At 33.5% G+C, this 22,936-nt stretch overlaps 1 protein-coding gene across 1 annotated transcript in view; it reads left to right on the forward strand.

Annotated features, from left to right (window-relative positions):
- The window catches only part of LOC126745000 (eukaryotic translation initiation factor 3 subunit C), a 44,042-nt gene that overhangs the window by 15,493 nt on the left and 5,613 nt on the right, over positions 1-22,936 (forward strand). The window contains exons 7-9 of the mRNA XM_050452635.1: positions 12,523-12,768; positions 12,825-13,186; positions 17,930-18,673. Coding sequence (XP_050308592.1) covers positions 12,523-12,768; positions 12,825-13,186; positions 17,930-18,673 — 1,352 coding nt within the window. The remainder of the gene's footprint in view (positions 1-12,522; positions 12,769-12,824; positions 13,187-17,929; positions 18,674-22,936) is intronic.

A 22,936-nucleotide genomic window follows, 5' to 3' on the forward strand; every position in this document is an offset into this window, starting at 1 on the left:
TTCTTAAAGCCCTTGAAATTAGAGATGAAACGGATAGTTGTTTGGCCGAATATCCGGCGGCCGGATATCCTGCCATCGAAATCTTTCGTTTAAAATTCTATTATATCGACCGGGGGCATGTCGTGGCGTCGGTTCCATATTAGTTTAGTTTCTGCGTTGTTTGACCGGGCGCGTGTTGTTGGTGACGTTTCAAAATCGGTTTAGTTCCTGCGTAGATAGAGTGCAGATAGTTTTACTGTTTAGAAGTTCTAAATATGTCGTCGAACACAAAAAGGTCGCAAATATGGCAATATTTTGACATAAATAAGGACAAAAATAGGTTGGCTGACTGTTTGCTATGCCAGCTTCAAATATCTCGGGGCGGAGAAGGAAAAAAGGCTGGTAAGTGTGTGTATGTTTGGTTATTTTCGGGTAAATTTAGAAATTACCTATATTCTAAGTACTTCCGCCATGACTAACCACGTAAAATTAAAACATCCCGAGAAGTTTGCTTTGCTTAACAAAGCTAAAGGCAAAGAAGAAACTACAATGCTTGAGAAGTCTGGTGCCTCTAGTACAAGTTCGTTTTTGAGAACGACAGAAAAGCAGCCAACTTTATCAGAATGCGTTGAGAGAAAACAAGTTTGGAATGTTAATGATTTAAAGGCAAAAAAATATCATTATTTAATTGCAGAAATGATTGCACTAGATAATGAGCCGGTAGGTATCGTAGAAAGAGTTGGATTTAAAAGACTTCTTCAACATGCTTTACCTCGCTATGAATTACCAAGTCGCACATACCCATAACCCAAAAAATTATTCCAGATATCTACAACAGAATTATTGAAAAAATCAAAGGAAGCATTTCAAATGCTGTCGCAATTTCTGATATATGGACGTGTGCGCACAATAACTCTAGCTTTCTGAGTTTCACAGCCTATTGGGTGTCTCCGGACTTCCAACTTCAACACGGAGTTCTTGCTATGAAACCATTCTCCGGAGCCCACACAGGGAAAAACATAGCAAAGGAACTCAATGCTATTGCAGCTCGATGGGATATTCACCAAAACCAAATACATGTACTTGTTCATGACAGCGGTGCAAGCATGGTGAAAGGTGTTCGCATGGCAGAGTATAGTTCTGCCAGATGTTTCATTCATTCGCTTCAGAGGGTTGTTACTGAGTCATTAAAGATACAGCCTGAAGTAATCGAAATGATAAGCAAAGGCAGACGTCTCGTTATACATTTTAATCATTCGGGGTTAGCTCAAGAAAAACTGTTGGCAATTCAAAAGGAGTTGAGTTTACCCGAACATCAATTAGTGCAGGATATCAGCACGGGGTGGAATTCCACGTTTTACATGTCAGAACGCTTGTTAGAACAAAAATGTGCTATATCCCTTTATGTTGCCGATTACGACACACTGACTAATTTAACTCATGAGTGGTATCTGATGGAACAATGTGTCAAACTTTTGAAGCCATTCGAAGAGATAACTAAAATCACAAGTGCTGGTCTCTCCTGCATATCCGAAGTAATACCGCATCTAGCAGCATTGAAAAAATACCTATGCAAGGATGAGACTGCGCAACGAACAGCTGATTTACCTCATATAAGAGCTGCCTTAAAATCAGAATTGAATTCTCTTTTTAGCTCATTATCTACAGATCCGAATTATCTTATTGCAACTTTCTTGGACCCCAGATTCAAAACAAACTATTTAGGGACTCTCGAAGCTGAAAGAGGGCGACAAAAGATCTTGTTAGAGTTTTTAAAAATGACTTGCGACGATTCCTCCAAGGGCAGTGATACATCGCCATCATCCACACCACCACCTTCTAAAAAAAAGCAGAAATGAAACTGATTCCAATGTGACTCGCGATTCCCACGACAACTTTTGAGATTGTTTCAATAAAATAGCACATGAAAATAACAGTCAAGTCATCAAAGTCAAAATCAAGCGAAAAATCCAATTGCAAGAGAGATTGACGGTTATTTGAAGACAGTTCGAATTGATCACAACCGGGATCCGTACGCTTGGTGGTCGGCTAATTTACAAGAGTATCCGAATTTGATGAAGTTTGCCAAAGTATGCCTTTCAGCTCCTTGCAGCAGTGTTTTCAGTGAGAGGCTGTTTTCCGAAGCAGGTTTGGTTTACGAAAACAAGCAAAATCTCCTGTTACCGGCAAACGCTGAAAATTTGGTTTTTTCATTCACCATAATTTACCACTTCTTAATTTTGACTATTAGGTATATGTATTTTTACTTTTAAAATATTTTTAGGTGTAAATTTTAAGAATCCCTTTGCGGTTTTTTTAACATGTGGTTGAGTTGTTCTAGTCTAGTATACTTAAAACTGTTAAGTAGCTACAATTTACTTTTTTTAGTTTTTACTGTTTTATAACGAGTAATTTAGTTTTTCAGATGGTTTCTATGACTTTGTTATCTTTAATAAAAGCTATTAGAAGTAAGTTATGTACACAATTATCCCACCCTATATATAATATTTGCTTATGTATATGCTTACTCAGTTATATTGTATTTCATGCTTTATTTGCATTATTTAGTCTATATAATCACTTGTAATATTAAGTTAAGGTAATCTTCGTTCTTGCTTAGAGTACACTGTATCGCGGCTTGTCAAAATAAAAGTTTTTTAAAACGTTATTAACGTGACAGAAAACATAACTGGCGCAGTCGGGTAGGATCAGTAGGATTTCGGTTGAGATTTGCACGTCATCGAGACGATCAATCGTAAAAACGTGAGTTTTAACTCTTCGGTCCTGATTACGAACGTGGAAGCTGAGATCAAACCTTATCAGAATCGCTCTGAGACGAGAGATCAGTGGAAACACCATTTGGCAGCACGTACACAGCACCTTAGCAACGCGGGGATTCATCTGATTGGAAAAGGGTAAGTGCCAATTTCCTTTCAAACCCTTTCCCTTACTTTGGATTGAGCGAGTGGAAAGTTAGTTTTAAGATTATTGTTATTTTTAAAATTTTTATTGAAACATATATTTTAAAAACTTATTTTGAATTTATCTTTACCAATTGAACATTATTGAAATTACCATTGAACTTTCTTTAGAGCAAATCCTATTGGAATATACTCTCTCTTTATCGTAAAGGAAGAAAGATTCAAATAATTAGTAGTAAAATTAATTTTAGAATTGAGTTTATGTTATTTAATTAATAACGTTATTTTTATTTTACTCTATGAGTGAACCAAACGTTGACGCATTAGCTGAAGAATTTTTCAGAACTCTTAAATTACAACAACAAAATTCGCATTTAGAAACAATCACTGAACAATCCGAATTATCTAATACAATGACTACTACACGATCAAATTCTATAAATTACACTCTTCTAAAAATGTATGTTGATACAATTCACCCTTACAATGGTGATTCTAATACTCTTAACAATTTCATTTCTGCCGCAGATTTTCTATTTGAAATATATGATAACCAAGAAGATCCTATTTTAAAAAATTACCTTATTAGAACTATTAGAATGAAATTAATTGACCGTGCACTAATATTAGTAGGTTGCCGTATGGAATTATTATCCTGGGCACATATTAGAAATGCTTTATTAGATTGTTTTGGCGATAAACGTAGTATAGAATGCCTTGAACAAGATTTGTTTGTAGCTATCCCAAATAAGAATGAACAACCATTAGATTTTGCAAAAAGACTACAAGTATTGCGTAGTGCTTTAGCTCAAAAAATTAATAGTTTTGATGATAATTTTATGACAGCTGAAACAAAACTTATTCATCTTAGACAATACGAGAACATTTATAAGAGGATTAAACAACCCCTTACAAAGTATTATCCGATTAAAAAACCCAGATTGCATAGAAACCGCAATGACAATGATATCAGAGGAAGAAAACTTCCATTATACACAAAATTTATACAAACCATTTATACCGATTAACCATAACAAACAACCAACATTAATGCACAAACCACCAGCATATTCACAGAATAACTCACAACACAAAAATCATAATAATAATATACAATATCCAAATCAAAATAATTTTAAAACCCCAAATAATAATTTTTATCTACAACATAACTATAGACAGAATTTTATTCCACCTAGTTATTAGAATTTCAATCAAAATTCAAATTTCCCACGAGGTCCAGTTCCAATACAACCTAGGCCAATGCCTCAGAGACCTCTTCCAACCAATCGACAAGTTTTCGGTACCCCAAAGAATGTTTTCAAACCCACAGGTCGAACACCCCTTGAGAAACCTGAGCCAATGTCAACCAGAACATCTTATACAATGCCAACAAATTCTAACATTCACCCCAATAATCATTTTAAGCCATCTGGCCCAAGAAATTTCATTTCGCGAGAACTTTTCCAAATGGAAAATAAAAATCTAGAAGAAAATGTCACAACCAATTACCACCCCAGTGAAGATAATGATGATTATTATGGAAATAATACTGAAAATCCTTATGAGTTAAATTCTTACCAAACAAATAGAAATGACCCCTGTACATCAACAGATTACAACGATTTTGAATATGAACCAGAATATTCTTATGATGAGAATACATTCCCTATTCCAGACCAACAAATAGAAAATGAAAATTTTCCTATTACTAACCCTTCGAACATCTTAACATAACATACGAAGTAAATACGCAAGTCACTAATAGCCTCCCTTATATCGAAATTCAAAACCCACCAATTAAACTGTTAATAGATACTGGCTGTTATCCATCAATATTACGACCCTCCATAGCTGAAAAATATTTTCCTGACAAAATCTATCAATTTTCATCGATATTAAAAACCGGAGTTGGAGAAAAAGAAGTTCTCTACAAAGCCAATATTCCAGCTTTTGCAGAATTGCAAACAAACGATTCAATCGATTTTATACTTTATGATTTTCATAATTATTATGATGGTATTTTAGGCCTTCGAGAATTAACTAAATTTATGTTTAACATTGACCTATATCATCAAAGGCTGATAAAGTCAGACGGTATTACAACCTTGTCATTCAGATATCGCGAGCCTGACTCCACATTTAAAATCACGGTCAACGCCCACGAAATTCTAAGCACAAAGGTACCCGTGACAACACATGATACTATTGACATAATTATACCTGAAGGAACAATAAATGACTCTTTATATATACCAGAAACGCTCTGCACAGCAGAAAATGGTTTTGCACGTGTTGATATTCAGAATAACACAGATGAAAATATTACTGTTGAATTAATGAGTCCAATTGACTGTAAAATTTTACCAGATTACCATAAAGATAATTTCGAATTTTTTCACCTAGACAATTTAATTAATTCAAACCCAGAAATATCCTACAATAATTACACTACATCTAATAAGAATCTCGATATTACCCAATTTATAAGACATGATCATCTTAATAAAGAGGAAAAGGCAAAAGTTTTAAAATTAATCAGAGAATTCTCAGACATTTTTCATAAAGAAATTGAAAAACTATCATTTACAAACAAAATCAAACACGAAATCAAAACACATGATGAAATCCCAATACACTCAAAATCATACAGATACCCTTTCATACACAAGGAAGAAGTCCAAAAGCAAATCAACAAAATGCTGAAAGATGGAATTATAAGACCCAGCCAAAGTCCATGGGGTAGTCCAATATGGATAGTAAGTAAAAAACCTGACGCAAGTGGAAAACAAAAATGGCGAATTGTCAATGACTACAGAGGAGTCAACTCTAAAACAATTGATGACAGATACCCTCTGCCAAACATCAATGATATACTAGACAAACTAGGAAGGTGTACATACTTTTCCACAATTGATTTATCATCAGGATTCCACCAAATAGAAATGGCACCAAACTCTATTGAGAAAACAGCGTTCACAGTGGAAAATGGCCATTATGAATACGTAAGAATGCCATTCGGATTAAAAAACGCACCAGCCACCTTTCAGAGAATCATGGACAATGTACTGAAAGATATTCAAGGAAAATCCTGTTTAGTCTACATGGATGACATTATTGTCTTTTCAGCAAGCCTAGAAGAGCACATAAAAAACTTGCACCATGTTTTCCAAAGATTACGAACAGCAAAATTGAAAATTCAACTTGACAAATCTGAATTCCTAAGAACAGAAGTTGAATTCCTGGGACATGTGATAACGAAAGACGGAGTTAAGCCGAACCCTAGAAAAATAGAAGCGATCCAGAAATTCCCGATCCCGAGAACACCAAAGGAAATAAAATCAATCCTAGGACTCTTAGGTTACTACAGACGCTTTATAAACGGATTTGCGAAATTAACAAAACCATTCACGAAATGCCTAAAGAAAGGAGCAGTAATAAAACACACCCCTGAATACATACAAGCCTTTGAAACATGTAAAAATTTGCTATTTAACGATCCTATACTACAATACCCAGACTTTAGAAAACCATTCGTTTTAACCACAGATGCCTCAAATATAGCAATAGGAGCCATATTAAGTCAAGGAAAAATAGGACAAGATCTTCCAATTGCATACGCATCTAGAACGTTAAACCAAGCCGAATGTAATTATTCGACCATAGAAAAGGAACTTTTAGCCATAGTATGGGCTACAAAACATTTCAGACCTTATCTATTTGGCAGAAAATTTATAATCGTCACAGACCATAAACCCCTGCAATACCTCTTCAACCTAAAAGAGCCAAACTCTAGATTGGTACGATGGAGACTAAAATTGGAAGAATTCGACTATGAAGTCCAATATAAAAAAGGAACCCAGAATACAAATGCCGATGCTCTATCCAGAATAGAGATTAACATGATAGAAAATGATTCTATACTTGGAAGCCCTGGAGACATCACTGAAGAAATTGATCAATACATTGCAAATGAAAACGCTACTTTAGATGATTTAGATCAATTACCAGACCTATTTAACCCTGCTTTAGATCTAGAACCAAAATCGAATAAAATTAAAATTATTTCAGATATACAAATAATACCCCCTCGTGACCAACGTCCACAAAATGGAGATACAATTCACTCAGCAATAGATGACCCAATATTAAATATACCTATAACAGAAAATTGTTTAAATACCTACAACCATCAAGTTCTAATTACTCACAATACAAATAAACAATATTGTGCCTTTAAAACAAAACATTTTGAGAACAAAATTAGATATCACTTAACTTTGACTAGCAACTATGTAAACGAAATCGTATACTTTTTCCGAGAATATATCGATCCTAAAGTTGTACACTGCATGTATATTCAACAATCTGAAATTGACAATTTAGGAAATAAAATAGGAGTAATCTTATCCAAAACATTTAAACATAACTCTTACAAATTAGTAATCTCCAATACATTCTTAAACGATATAGTAAATGTAGAAATGCAAACGAATTTAATAAAGAACCATCACGAGAAAACTTGCCACCGAGGTATTAATGAATGTATGATGTCACTGAAAAAATTATATTACTGGCCCAATATGAAATTAGACCTCACACAGTATATAAACAATTGTGATATATGTCAACAAGCCAAGTATGACCGCCATCCTCCAAAAATAGAATTTTCATTAACACCTACACCTCGAAAACCTCTAGAATCCATCCACATGGACACTTTCCAAATTTCTAACGTAAAATTCCTAACAATAATAGATGTTTTTTCACGTTACGCCCAAGCTTACCCCTTAGAACCTAGTTGCAACGCAATTACAGTTCTAGATAATTTAGCAATTTTTATAAGTCATCATGGACTACCTCATCAGATTACCTGTGATAATGGCACAGAATTTAAAACCTCCCTATTAATTGATTTTTGTAAACTTCACAAAATAAAAATTCATTTCACTACTACCGGAAATTCAAATAGCAATAGTCCTATTGAAAGAGTCCATTCAACCTTAATTGATCACATTAGAGTTTTAAAACTTAAATTCCCAAATGCGACAATGAAACAACTAATGATTTATGCGATTACAGGTTACAACCTCTCTGTACATAGTGTTACTAAACAAAAACCCTTTGATGTATTAAATGGACGTCCAAACGCTTTAGACCCTTTTGACCTTACAGATGAGATCATATTAAATAAATATGTTAATGATCGTAAAGACCGATTGAAAATTATCTATGACGAAATCTATAATCAATCTCTTAATACTAAATTACGTTTAAATGAAAAACAAAATAAAAATAGAGAAGCCTCTATAGATATCCCATCAGGATCAAAAATCTATGTAACAGATAAATCCGCTTCGAGAACTAAAGATAAAGCGCGTAAGAAAATAGAATACGTTCAAGAAGATATCGGTAATAAAATCATTACTAAAAACAAGAAAGTTGTACATAAATCTATGATACAAAAACCTAAAAAACACTTTCTTTTCCCTAGAAATAATGAACCTCCTGACACTTCAGAAGAGCTTCGCAGTTCTCCTACAAGTATTATCGACAACAGTGATAGCGACTAATCCTATCATAACCCCAATCAAATCCCCTTTATTCCCATTTCATTTAGGAAATGCGAGAATTAATGAAAGTAAACATACTTTCCTCCATTATGTAGAAATTAAACCATTAGTTATAGAGCTTACTAAACTAGAAGATAATTTTAGAATTTTAATTGCTGCTTGTAATGAAACAAATATTATTAACGCTTTGCTTTTACATCATATTAACACATTAGATATGCTTAAACATGCTAGCTACTTTATTAATGAAATTAAAACTAAACTTAATAATATTAAACCACATAGCCGTGAAAAACGAGGCTTAGTAAATATATTAGGTAAAACGTCAAAATGGCTTTTTGGTACATTAGACTCCGATGATGGAGAAAGATATGACAAAGCAATTGAAGAATTACGCTATAGTCAAAATACATATAAAAAAGAAATAAATATGCAAATTTCATTAACAAAAGATCTAATTAATAGTTACAATAACACTATATATACACTAAGTAAAAATCAAAACTCTTTAAAAAATCATGTTGACCTTTTCAAAAAGCAAATGAATAAAACAATTAATGATCTTTCTATATATTTAAAACTTCAAAATACTATAAGTCAATTAATTATAAATTGCCAGAGTTTTACTACCTTTATAGATAATTTAGAAGATGCGATAATGTTTGCTAAACTCAATACCTTACATAGTACCGTAGTTTCAGCTATCCAACTAGAACAAATAATTTTAAATCTAACTACCCTTTACGGTGAGGAAAGACTAATCATTTAGCGAGTTAAATTATTATTATCAATTAACAGGACTTCAAGTAAGTTTTTCAAATGATAAAATAATTTTTGCTATTCATTTTCCTATATTTATAAAAGAAACTTTCGAACTTTTCCACTTGTTTGCTATTCCAACAAACCAAACCATTATAATTCCCAAACTTCCTTACCTTATAATTGGCACTGATCTACACCAATATCAAGAAGAGGCCTGCCCATTGATTGAAGACCTATACGTCTGTCAAAATGCCCTAGGACCCCAAGTGGATGACTGTACTACGTCCCTCATAAGAAAAGCAGAAAACCTAAACTGCAAGCTGCTTAAAGTTAACGTAACTACCCCTATTATCCATCCCATAAATCAGCAATACGTTCTTGCTATTCCTGCTAGCACCAAAATAAAAGCACAACAAACGTGCCAAAACAAGCAAATATTCTTTATTGATACACCTAGTTTAATAGAAATACCATATAAATGCGGAATAAGCTTGCTAGGATCACAATTCTGGAATCAAGAGGATATCCTGAGATCCAACCCTTTTCATCTACCGGATGTAACATTTAATGACTTGGAAATGCAGCTGCCAGAGGAAACAATCCAACTAGATTCAATCGACTTCAACCACATCAGATCGTTAGCAGAACATTCCAATATCTTAAAACCCCTTCCAGAGGAAGAAGAAAGAATTCACCCTGCAGCCTGGAGCTTTAGTATAACTCTTGGAATCATACTAGCCATATGCTGTATATTCTTCGCTATCTACACACTTATCAAAAAGAAAAGGTCTACTGAAGAAGAACTAGAACTTCAAGACAAAGAAGAAGCTGAAGAAAAAGATGCTACCCCTGGTACCTCGAAAAACAATACACCATCCCTGTTGTTTTCGACTTAGGCGGGAGGAGTTATGTACACACTTATGCCACCCTATATATAATATTTGCTTATGTATATGCTTACTCAGTTATATTGTATTTCATGCTTTATTTGCATTATTTAGTCTATATAATCACTTGTAATATTAAGTTAAGGTAATCTTCGTTCTTGCTTAGAGTACACTGTATCGCGGCTTGTCAAAATAAAAGTTTTTTAAAACGTTATTAACGTGACAGAAAACATAACTAGTATAGTTCGACTATTTTTTGTTATTTACGTTACTGTTTAAATATCCGGTATCCGGCCGGATACTGAGCCAATATCCGGCATCCGGCCGGATAGTAAATGTAGAGCGGATAGGCCGGATACCGGATAGTTACCGGATATCCGTTTCATCTCTACTTGAAATCTTCTTACCAAAAATATATAACACCATATATCTCATTTTAGCTGTTTCCGATATTTCCGATATTACATTGTCATTTTTCCATTTTCCAAGCCTTAATATTCCTCTTAATTTTCTCTCCTACTCCTCTTAATTTTTATAAAAGTAGGCTATGGAAAAATTTACTTCACTTAGATTATAAACTTAATATTTTCGACATATTATAAAAAAATAAAGCAATTAATAATAATTTCTAGGCATATTTACAGAGTATAATAATAATTATAAACTAATATTACAAACTAGAACCATTTTTTTCAAAGTAGGTGTTCAATCTGAACACCTCCTTCTCGAATACATAATAAACACCTTTTTCTAACTGATTTACAAGCGTTTATAAGCTCAAGAGGTCTAATAGCACGAAAAGCTTGCCTAGTCGCTACTTGCAACTCTTCCCGTGTTTTGATAGTTCTTCCTTTAAAAACTAAATCCTTCAATCTCCCCCATAAAAAAAATCTAACGGAGTTAGGTCGCAAGACCTAGCAGGCCACAATATAGGTCCCCTAGTACCAATCCTATGATCCCGAAATTCCTGATTTAAAAAATCAGTCGTAATTCGTGCGTTGTGCGAAGGACAAACATCTTGCTGATAATACGTGTTTTGAACTCTCGCTAATGGTAAATTTTCCAAAAATGGTGAAACGTTGGTTTGTAAAAATATTTACATAATCTTGGGCAGTCAAAATTTCATTAAAAAAAGAGGACCCAAAAATCTACCTCGAATAATTCCAACCCAAATATTGAAACCCAGCCGTCCCTGTCTGTTCGCGCGTACTACAACATGTGGGTTTTCTGTAGTCCAGTAATAGGAATTATACCTATTATATATTCCTGAAGTGTCTATTTGGCTTTCATCTGTCCAAATAATGTTATTATGGAAGTTCTTGTCCAATCTGCACTTATTGACATACCAATCACAAAATGCAATTCTTCTCTGAAAGTCGCTATTTCCTCTGCTACTGCTCGATGAGACATGTTAATATATAGAATTATAGAATTATGTTAGGATGATCTAAAACCTCACCTATTATATTAAGTTCCTGAATTTCAGCTTCAACATCAACAGCATAAGTTTTGGGCCTTGGCTTTTTAAAACTTCCGTGCTTCACAAGATTTAATTTTAACACTGGAAATATTCTTTTATCTGGTTGACGACGTTCAGGAAAGGTATTTAAATATAATTCACGGGCTGCCTCGGAATTTTCATTACACAGAAAATAGCACTTTAACATGTCAACTTTTTCGTAATTTTCATAATTTTTTTTTTAATTCTTTAAATATTTGAGCACTATATAGCTCTAAATACAGCAAATTCAAATATGTTACTGACAGGAGAAATAAACAATTTTCTATCTGGCTGTCACATATGACATGTGCTGTTTTTTACCAAAGCCTACTTCTATAAAAATTAAAAGACTTGGAAAATGGAAAAATGACAATGTAATATCGGAAATATCGGAAACAGCTAAAATGAGATATATGGTGTTATATATTTTTTTAAAGAGGATTTCAAGGGCTTTAAGAATTTATAAAAAAATATGTGTTCCATAAGAAAAAAATTTTTTTTTGGAATATCAACTTTATGAAACACCCTGTATAAAAATATTTATCATTAAAAAGTACTTTGACAAAATGTTTTCAGAAGTCAATTATCTTTAATAGCAAAAAAATTATGGCTAACTACCGAAATCGATCAAATTCAAGAAACGCCCCCTAGCGGCCAAACAGTTTGACATAGTAAAATTTTAATAACTTTAAATTTTTTTTTACAAAATTTGAGGTCATGACATATAAGTCAATTTTTTTCTATCCGTTCGGAAAATACGAGTTTTCTGTTAAAACAGTCGAAATCGCACCACCCTGTATATTTGTATAAAAAAAATCCGAGAATTTTAATATTTAAGCTAAAATGTTATAAAACTAGTTACAGATGTAGCACCTTTTCACAAATATCTTTTTCTACAGGAAAAGCCAAAAATGTTTGCTAAAGATGCCGAAATCGATTTAAATCTCGTCGTTAAAAAACTGAATGAAATTATGGCGGCCAGAGGCAAAAAAAGGACAGATCGTAGAGAACAGATCGAGCTCCTTCACGAATTACAGAATATTTCCGAGCAGCACAAGTTGGGACCGGCGATTCACATCAAAATCAAATTTGCCATTATTTCCGCTATTTTTGACTACAATCCCAAGATATCCGATGCCATGAAGGTAACTATTATAAGTTGCCATTATGTATCTTTGAATATTTATAAATTCTCTTACAGCCAGAGCATTGGTCCAAACTGTTGGAACGCATGAACGAAATGCTCGATATACTTCTGAGCAATCCCAACTTAATTGTCTCAGAAACTGTTACTGAAGAAAACGAGTGCTTAGAAGAAACACCTTATAAAGTAAGAGGTTGTGTATTAACTTCAGTGGAAAGATTGGATGATGAATTCACGAAATTGTTGAAAGAGTGTGACCCTCACTCTAACGAGTACGTCGAAAGATTGAAAGATGAGTCCAAGGTATCCACCATCATTGACAAGACAATGAAATATCTGGAGAGGACCAATGTGCCTTCTGAGCTGTGCAGAATTTATTTGAGGAAGATTGAGCATGTGTACTACAAGTTTGATCCAAGGTAAGAATAGAAGTAGGTCTATTAAATAGTAGAAAATATTAAGCTTCAACGTGCTAACAATATTAAGAGTATTAATAATAATGTTATTAATAATGATATTTCAGAGGGTGATAGTATTCTTCGAAATAAGAAAAAGTGCAAATACTTGCATCATAGAAAGTGCGTCGAAAATTCAAATTTTTTCCTCTTTTTTTTTGTTTTCTCTCTTATATTGTGTAAAATGATTCAAAATTATTTTTTTTAGAATCAACAATAATATTTCAAAACACTTGGTTGCAGTATACAGGGTGCTACTTTTTATTTAATCGGCTATAGTTTTATCTCCCAGAACTTTTTTTGATGACCGGGTATAAACTCCGACATGAAATTTTAGTTTTCTTCTCTTTTGCAAAAATAGTCATTAATGCAAAAAGTTTGATTTGTTTTTATTTGTACGTGTTATGTGTTTTATTTTAAATCAAATGATAACGTTATCAAGAATCAGATAAAACATTAAAAACTAAAAATAAGTTATAACAAAACAAGTAATTAGTAATTAATTAAAAATAAAATAAAAATATAAAAACTGTAGGAAATGTCCGCCTCTTGCTAAAATGCACAAATTCTGCGAAGTAGAGCAAAAAGTTCTATAGCAAAGTTATAGGGTTAAAAGATCTACAAACGTTGATATAAAAAAAAGATATTTTTAAATATCAACGGTTTCCTGCCAAAAGGTCGTATCAACCAAAACATGATTTTACAGAATTTAATAAAAACGTTTCAAAAATAGGCTTAAAATTCTTATACAGGGTGTCCCGGTGCATGTGGGAAATCTCTCGGATCCAGGTAGAACATCAGGCCTTCATACAGGCCTTCTTTACGAAGATACAGCCTCCTTATTGACGCTGCTGGAAATTGTTTTTTCATAAATTATTTTTAAACTACCCGGTAGAATTTAATAAAAATTTTAGGTGATGAACACTATTAGGGACCTCTTAAAATGACATCCTTAAAATACATTTACCTTATTTACTTTACCAGGGGCGGACTAGGTTGTATACTTTAATGCGTATATTTTTAACATCCTGTATGTTAAAAATATACGTCTAAAAAAAATAAATTTGGATACCTTGAACCCTAGGCTAAAAAAAAGGTACTCTTGTGCATTATCGATAAAATGAACCGTTTTGGAGAAAAAAAAAATAAACGAGCCAATGTTTTTTTTTTTATTTTTTTAAAATGAGATAAGTACGCCAGTTATTCAAAGACCAGAAAATTTCGATGTAAGTCATTTAATTAAAAAAAATACATGCTCCTAAAAATACAGTGGTGTCCTAAAAAATACTTTTACAAAATATTTCTTATTTATTATACGTTCATTTCTTTTTTGTTATTCTTAAGATAAAAACTAAACATAAAAAAAACTAAAAAAATAATGTAAACCAATTGTATTGTACCTGACTTATTTATCGGAATTTTCGCATTTTTGAACGCATTATTGTTACAAACGTTGCTATACTCCAAATTTAGCAAATACCTATCATTTAAACCTAATCTTTGTCAACATATTCATCCTTTATTTGATAATATTTTTTTAATTTTTGTATTTTTTGGTAACTTTTAATTTAAATTACGTCAAAATATGGTTGGTTTACTTTTATTGAGTATGCAGATATGCATCTTATGTATGGTCTGGCGCCTTGAAATGCATTGGAAGCAAAAAGATTGTACGAAGAAAGATTTCCCAATCGCATTATTCCGGATCAGAAAACATTTCAACGTGTTGATCAACGTCTAAGGGAAACTGGTAGGTTTCTGTTTTCCACTTAATGAGGTAATACTATTAAATTTCCTTAATGCAATTTTAGGATGTTTTGAAAAAAAAAAGGATAATGGTGGTCGGAGGAGAACACGTACAGTGCAATTGGAAGAAAATATTTTAGACGCTGTAGCTGACTGTATATATGGTACTTCAAGAACAACTGTTGTACCCATATCACTTACAAAAAGTGCATGAACAGTGAGATTTTGTTCCTAGAATACACTTCGCAAACAGGCTGTTAGATCAGCAGCGAAATAACCCTAACTTTATCAGCAAGATTCTTTTTACGGATGAAGCAGGGTTTACCAAAAATGGAATTAAAAACTTACATAACTCGCATGTATGGGCTGATGAAAATCCCCGTGATACTATTATTTCTCATCATCAACATCAATTCCAATCAATAAATATCTGGGCGGGAATTATTGGCAATTTTTTGATTGGGCCATTTAAACTGCCACCACGTTTAAACGGAGAACTTTATTTGGAGTTCCTCCAGAACAATCTTCCAGATTTATTAGAAGATTTGCCCCTTGCAACCCGCCGAGATATGTATTTTATGCATGATGGAGCCCCATCCCATTTTAGCCTTGCTGTAAGACACCACGTAAATAATACTTTTGAAAACCGCTGGATAGGTAGAGGAGGACCTGTTGCTTGGCCTCTTTGGTCTCCCGATCTAACGCCATTAGATTTTTATCTATGGGGTCACCTCAAAACCTTGGTGTATTCCACCCCAGTCGATACTCGGGAAGAACTGCTCCAAAGAATTACATTTCATTATGATAATATAAAAAATAATCTTGGGTTATTGTGGCGAGTGCAGCAATCCTCGATTCGTCGTGCCCGCGAATGTGTTAGAGTTCACGGAGTCCACGTTGAACCTACTTATGAAGTTTTTAATAATTAATTGTTTATTGCTCGTATTGATGAATTTAACTTTTGTTTACATATTTGGTTTTTGGCATTTTTTTGTAAGTTGTTTCTAATTTAAAAACATACACTCATCATAGGTTTTTTTTATTATTTTGTAAAAGCATTATTTTAAATTAAATGACTTACATCGAAATTTCTCTGTTCTTTAAATAACCAGCGTACTTATCTCATTAAAAAAAAAAAAAAAAAAAAAAAAAAACGGCTCGTTTATTATTTTTTTTCTCCAAAACGGTTCATTTTATCGATAATGAACAAGAGTACCTTTTTTTTAGCCTAGGGTTCAAGGTATCCAAATTTATTTTTTTTAGACTTTAACATACAGGGTGTTAAAAATACGCATCAAGTGTACAACCTAGTCCGCCCCTGGTAAAGTAAACAAGGTAAATGTATTTTAAGGATGTCATTTTAAGAGGTCCCTAATAGTGTTCATCACCTAAAATTTTTATTAAATTCTACCGGGTAGTTTAAAAGTAATTTATGAAAAACCAATTTCCAGCAGCGTCCTTTAGGAGGCTGTGTCTTCGTAAAGAAGGCCTGTAGGAATTTTTTTTATAGGAACGTTCGGTATTATTTTTCGATGTTCTACCTGAATCCGAGAGATTTCCCACATGAACCGGGACACCCAAGAACAAATATCAAGAAAAAATTTAGTAGGTATAGGTTTAGATACTACTATTGATCTGACGAATTTGATCAAAAGAAGCCCTAAAAATTGAATTTCTTTATACGATTTTCTGGTTCGTTAATTAGTAGCGCAATGGAAAAAATAAAAGGCTTATATGCAAAAGCAAAAACAACTTTATTTACAAAAATCAGAACAACTAACATGGTTTTGTAAGTGAATACTATTTATATGTAGTTCCTACAACTAATACCGGTAACCCTTGCCAAATCAACTTGTATGTCGCATCAGCATGGATAATATTTGCATGACGTTCTGCTCACCCCAGTAAATGTTTTGTAGACAATGCAATGCGAAAGGACATTGGTTCTTCCTCGAATATATAATAAGAAAGTACAAACACTTGGTGTATGTCCTCGGGAACTGTTGTATGTTTTAATATCCATCGCTCCAGTTCTCCTAGACTTATAGTTGCGGAACCGTATTTAACACGTCTACGACTTGATAGATAATTGTTCAATTATTTCATTGACGGTAATTTTACTCCCTCCGTCTTACTAAGACTTTTTAAAATAGCTTTAGGCTTCAAATGTAAATTAAATAGTTTGTTTATTTCTGTCTTAACTTCCTGACTTATTCCATAATCAGAACGAATTCCAATCGATTCGTGGTTATGGGCAGCCTCTACACGATAGAGCAAAACAGCATTTGATGTAGCTTCAAACAGTAAATAAATTTGTGCCGCACACTGAGGGCCACGACGTTTTACTTTGTTACAGCGATAAAACCTTTTCTTTTCTTCTTCAGTCATGTGTTATTAAAATAGACCAAGTATTTTCTGCACGAACAACTTCTTCCGCTTCTTTAACACATGCAAATTTTCTTAAAAAGAGCCACTGCTTACTCTCGCCACGCTTTTTTTTTGTTTCTAATTCTTCAATCTCCGAATCACTGTCCGAACGATATGAAGGAATTTCTATTTCATTCTCCATTTGAATATTGTCATCAGAACTATTCCCGGGTAAAACAGTATCGAGTTCCATGATTATTTAATGTTTAAAACGGTGCATAAAACAACTGTTTATACTACTGAAATATTATATACACCATAACCAATAAACGTATATGGGAATCCCAAACGCAGTTAACTGTCACTCGAGTATAAACACACGTTGCCGGATTTTTTTGTAATTCATTAACGAAAGCTGAAAACTTTTCAAGAAAAAAACCAGTTGAATTCCTTTTTTCCAAAATCAGTAGTAATTTAACTTTGAAAACTTTCATAAATGCTTCTCATTATTTAAAAATGTATTAAGTAAATAAGTAACTTATACGGCTGAATCACTTTCCTATAGGGTTTTTTAAATATCAATTTTCTCTCTAGAGTTCTGCAACAAAAAGCAGGAGAACTTCCCAAGGACATCATCACTTCCGTTCAAGAAATGGATCGTCTCTGCAAATTTATTTATGCAAAGGATAACACTGACCGTTTAAGAACGAGAGCGATTTTATCCCATATCTATCATCATGCGTTACACGACAACTGGTTCCAGGCGAGAGATTTGGTACTGATGTCTCATCTACAAGAAACCATCCAACATTCAGATCCGAGTACCCAAATTTTATATAACAGGATGATGGCGCATCTCGGATTATGCGCTTTTAGGCATGCGAACATCAAAGATGCCCATAATTGTTTGGTGGATTTGATGATGACTGGGAAACCGAAGGAGTTGCTCGCTCAAGGCCTGCTTCCCCAACGTCAACACGAACGTTCTAAAGAACAAGAAAAAATCGAAAAGCAGCGTCAAATGCCCTTCCATATGCACATCAACTTGGAACTGCTCGAGTGCGTCTATTTGGTGTCTGCCATGCTTATAGAAATTCCATATATGGCCGCTCACGAATTCGATGCCAGACGTAGAATGATTTCGAAGACTTTCTATCAACAGCTCAGATCGTCGGAGAGGCAAAGTTTAGTCGGTCCACCGGAAAGTATGAGGGAACACGTAGTTGCCGCAGCTAAATCGATGAGAAATGGCAACTGGGCCGCTTGTAACAGTTTTATTATTAACGATAAGATGAACGCTAAGGTGTGGGATTTGTTCTATCAAGCGGATGCAGTGAGGTAAGATATTTTTATTATAACTAGTAGCTATTATAACATTTATATCACAAATTTGCGTTTTACATATACAGCCTATCACGGTCGTACGTTAGATGAATTTTGCAGCATGGTAATTTCTCCTTACTTTTAAATCTGATAATGATACCTTACACAAAAACAAAAATTATAAGCATAATTCTAATCAAATATTTATATCTCTAGAACCTACCTTCTCAAATTAATTTATTAAAAAATTTATTAACTCTAACTCAATTTATTAAAAATACTACAAAAAACAAGCAGTACATCTGAAAAATGAATACACAAAATAAGGTTAGACTACGACTTTGAGTTGCAAAAATAAGTGAAACCAGAGTTTGTCGATGCGGGGGTCGAACCCAGCATCCTTAGATTCAATATCGAACCGTTAGACCACTAGGTTATATTGACAATGTCGCAGAATATCAAGTAAGGTGATAAATTCAGTTTGTTAAAGAAATAACGAAATTTTTAAGATGGTGGTAAAAAATTAGCGATAATGTAAAAAATAATCTAGACCCGCTATGTTGAATGAGGCCGTAGTCAACTTTTTTTTTCTTGTGGGTGTCATATTGAATGTTTCCATTTTCAAATTCCCGTTTAGGAATGCGCTTCAACTATGTATAACATGTTTATATTCGGTGAAGATAAATAATTAAAATTAACAAAATTAAGATTTCATGGCTTTGATTAATTACTAATTTAAATTAGTATTAGTCATAGAACGAACAGTGCAATCGAACAAGTAACATTTTAGGAGTAATGTAGGCGTTCAAATAAGCCACCGTTTTCTCGCACACATAACATACATCGTCGTATTACTGCTTCACATTACTTTCTAATACTTTTCTCTTTTATAACGGCGTGTCTCAGTTCCTCCTCGTATGACCTCGTATAGCACATTTTTGAGGAAACCCCAGATAGAAAAGTCAAATGGTTTTATGTCAGGAAATCTTGGAGGCCATCTTACTGGTCCCAAGTTGCCTATTCACTTGTTAGGAAATTTGTTACTTATAAATTCTGTGATAATACGTCCCTTATGTGGCGGAGCGCTGTCTTGTTAGAACAACAGGGTAGATACTGGAAGTTCCATAAGTGCTTCGTTAGTTTTACGTTACTTTGTAAGAGGTTCACATATCTCTCGGAACTTAAGTTCCAATTAAAAAAAAAGAAGCAATCACGTGGGACCCACATTGCCTAATCAGACGGTAAATTTAAACCTAACTTGGTCCTAACTTGACGAAAGAAAAGTTTAGTATCTCATTATTTTTTTGAATAAGTCTCTGACAAAATACCATTCTTCTAATCGCATCGCCATCATGAAGTCCCTGATAGGAATGATATTTATGACGCTTTAAAATATTATTCGCCGTTGACCACGCAACCCTTGGGATGTTTTAAGTTGACGTAAAGACGTACTAGGTGTATTAATCGCATTTTGCATTATCAAATTTTGTTTATTTTTATCTGAAAGTTTGTTTTTCTTTACATTAGCAAAACTTCTGTAAGCTACAAAGTTGACTTTCAAACGCCTACTTTCATTTCGAGTATATTTTCTCAGCTTCTGCTTCATTTTGACAACAGAGAATAAAACACTCCAACATATCATATTTTTCATAATTTGAAAAGTTATCAAATTATGAAAAATACAACGAATTACTACAAACTGAAATTATCCACTAATATAATTTTACTATATTTGACCTTGCTACTGAAGAATGTCAATGTTATATGTGGTATGAGTCAATTGCTAAAAGAAGCTCATCTATAAAATAGGTAGTTGTTTGCTAATGTTTCTTGAAACTTAAGTGAAAAAAAGGACAATGAGTTTTCTTCTATTCTGTATTTATAATTTGTTTCTGTATAATTACTTATTTCAGAAATACCCTTTAACAATTTGCGAACAACATTTCTTGAAGCTGGGCATATCCAATCTGAAGGCGATAGTGTCCACACCGTTATTAATAAGGCATATATGCACCAGATCAACGGTATACCATAGCTCAAACAGCTAAAAGAAAGTTGCTATGGTATTGCGTGCATGAGTTATCTCAAAATGAAGTATATTATCTGAAAGGTCCTCAAATAAAAACCGGCATAAATTTTGATAAATACGTGAATAAAAAGTTTACACAAATAAGTTTACAATAGTTTAGTTTGGCCCAAACGTTTTAAACATTTTATTTTTTAAAACTTTATGACGGTACTCGTTAAGAAACTAAATTTGATAGAAAAGGGAAGAAATAAACTTAATATTGAAGTTCATTTTGTATAACTTAAACATCTTCATAATAAATAATAATGTATCTTTGTGACAAGGAAGTAATAATAACACAATATCCTGATCGTTTTAAAGCTTTAACATTTACAATAAAGTTCAAAGGAGAGTAAATAATTTTCTTTTAAACTTACTTAGGTAAATTCTTATGTAATTTTTTTATCCATATTTAAACTTATTTCAGGAAGTTTTTTTAATAAATCATACATCTAATACCTTAATTGTTATTAATTATCGCATGTCTATAAATTAATATATTCATTAACATAGAGTATAAATATTATTAGCAATAGTTTTATACTTAAATTGTATTCTAGTTTTACGGATTTTCTTAAAATATATAAGTGAATTTAACGAATAAATTTAAAAAAATATCCCGTGCTGTAAAATTTACTTTTGGTGACAATACGATGTCTACAATACTTCTGCGTTCGGGGGACGACGTATATCTGTGATCTGCAAACATCATTTATTTATATTAATAAGTATCATAGCTTAACACTTTTACACTTTTACACACAAAGCTATAAGATTATAGAGCTAACCTGGTAATAAATGGCGAGGTACGTCCAGAAAGTTCTGTTTGGTAATAAAAATAAATTGTTTACAGATGCAGGCAACATATTTACTGCACAAAAATCTACAACTCTTAAACTATTTTTCCACATAACTGCCGAAATTTTGCAGTCATTTGTCATAGTTTTTCTATGCCTTCTTCTTAGAAGGTTGCCGCATGTCTTCAACCAGATAGAAACATTTTCTTTCAGCTCTTCTTCACAATAAAAATGAAATTGAAATGTTGACCTCCAAGGAAAGACTTAAGATGTAAGAATTGATGAAAATCGCTAGGAGCGAGGTCAGGGCTAAACGGAGGATGGTCAAACACGTATCAGCTAAATCCCTGTACGCGGTTTCTCGTCACATTTGCAATGTGTGGTCGTGCATTATCGTGAAGAAAAACAACACTTTTTGACAGAAATTCTCGGCGTTTATTCTGTATTGAACGGCGCGATTTGCTAAGTGTCTCGTAGTAATTATCTGCATTGATTATTTGACCTCGCGGTCAGAAATCAATCATGATTCAAAATGAGATTGGAGCCTTTTCTGTCCCAAAACACTGTGCACATGATTTTTCGAGGTGTCAAGATTTGTTTCGGCTTAACCCTTGTTGGGGATGAAGTGTGCCTCCATTCCATTGATTGCCGCTTAGTTTCAGGAGTATCATAAGAAACCCAAGTCTCTGTCAAATCTCTTGTGACAGAAAATCTTCGCCACCTTCATAACGGATTAAAAACTGAAGTGCACTATCCATGCGTTTTGTGGTGTGTTCCTTAGTAAGAATTTCTTACCCAACGTGAGCAAAGTTTACGAAATTTCAGTTTTTCGGTAACAATTTCATGTTTTAGTGATCGTGAGATTTGGGGAAATTCCATAGCGAGAGCTTTAATTGTAAACTTACTTAGTTTTCCTCCAGCTTTTCATCAATCGCTCGAACCAGTTCTTCTGTAATCAAAGATGGACGGCCACTTCGTTCTGCATTGTGCACTTTACTACGTCCTTCATTGAACTGTCGGACCCATCTTCTCACAATTGAATCACTCTTCACATTGTGTTCGTAAACTTTGCCAATTTTCCGATAAATTTCAATTGGTTTCACTTTCTTAGCATTCAGAAAACGAATCACAGATATAATTTCACAAGCGGCGAGATTTTCAATCAACACTGACATTGTAAACAAGCACAACAAACCATACCTGGCTGACAGCGATCTTAAACTGGCGCAAGTTTCTTTTCCTTGATATAGAGCGTCTGTTGCGCATGCGTGAAACTGCGATCGCAACGCTGCAGCGGATATAAATAGAAACGGAACTTACTTTCTGGACGTACAGTCCCGGCCGGTTGAAAGGGAACGACCTGAACGCGTTTCTCGTAACTTTTCGTACCGAGCACACGGCGACGGCAACGTC

The sequence above is a fragment of the Anthonomus grandis genome, chromosome 15, assembly GCF_022605725.1.
Source record: "Anthonomus grandis grandis chromosome 15, icAntGran1.3, whole genome shotgun sequence".
Classification (NCBI taxonomy): domain Eukaryota; kingdom Metazoa; phylum Arthropoda; class Insecta; order Coleoptera; family Curculionidae; genus Anthonomus; species Anthonomus grandis.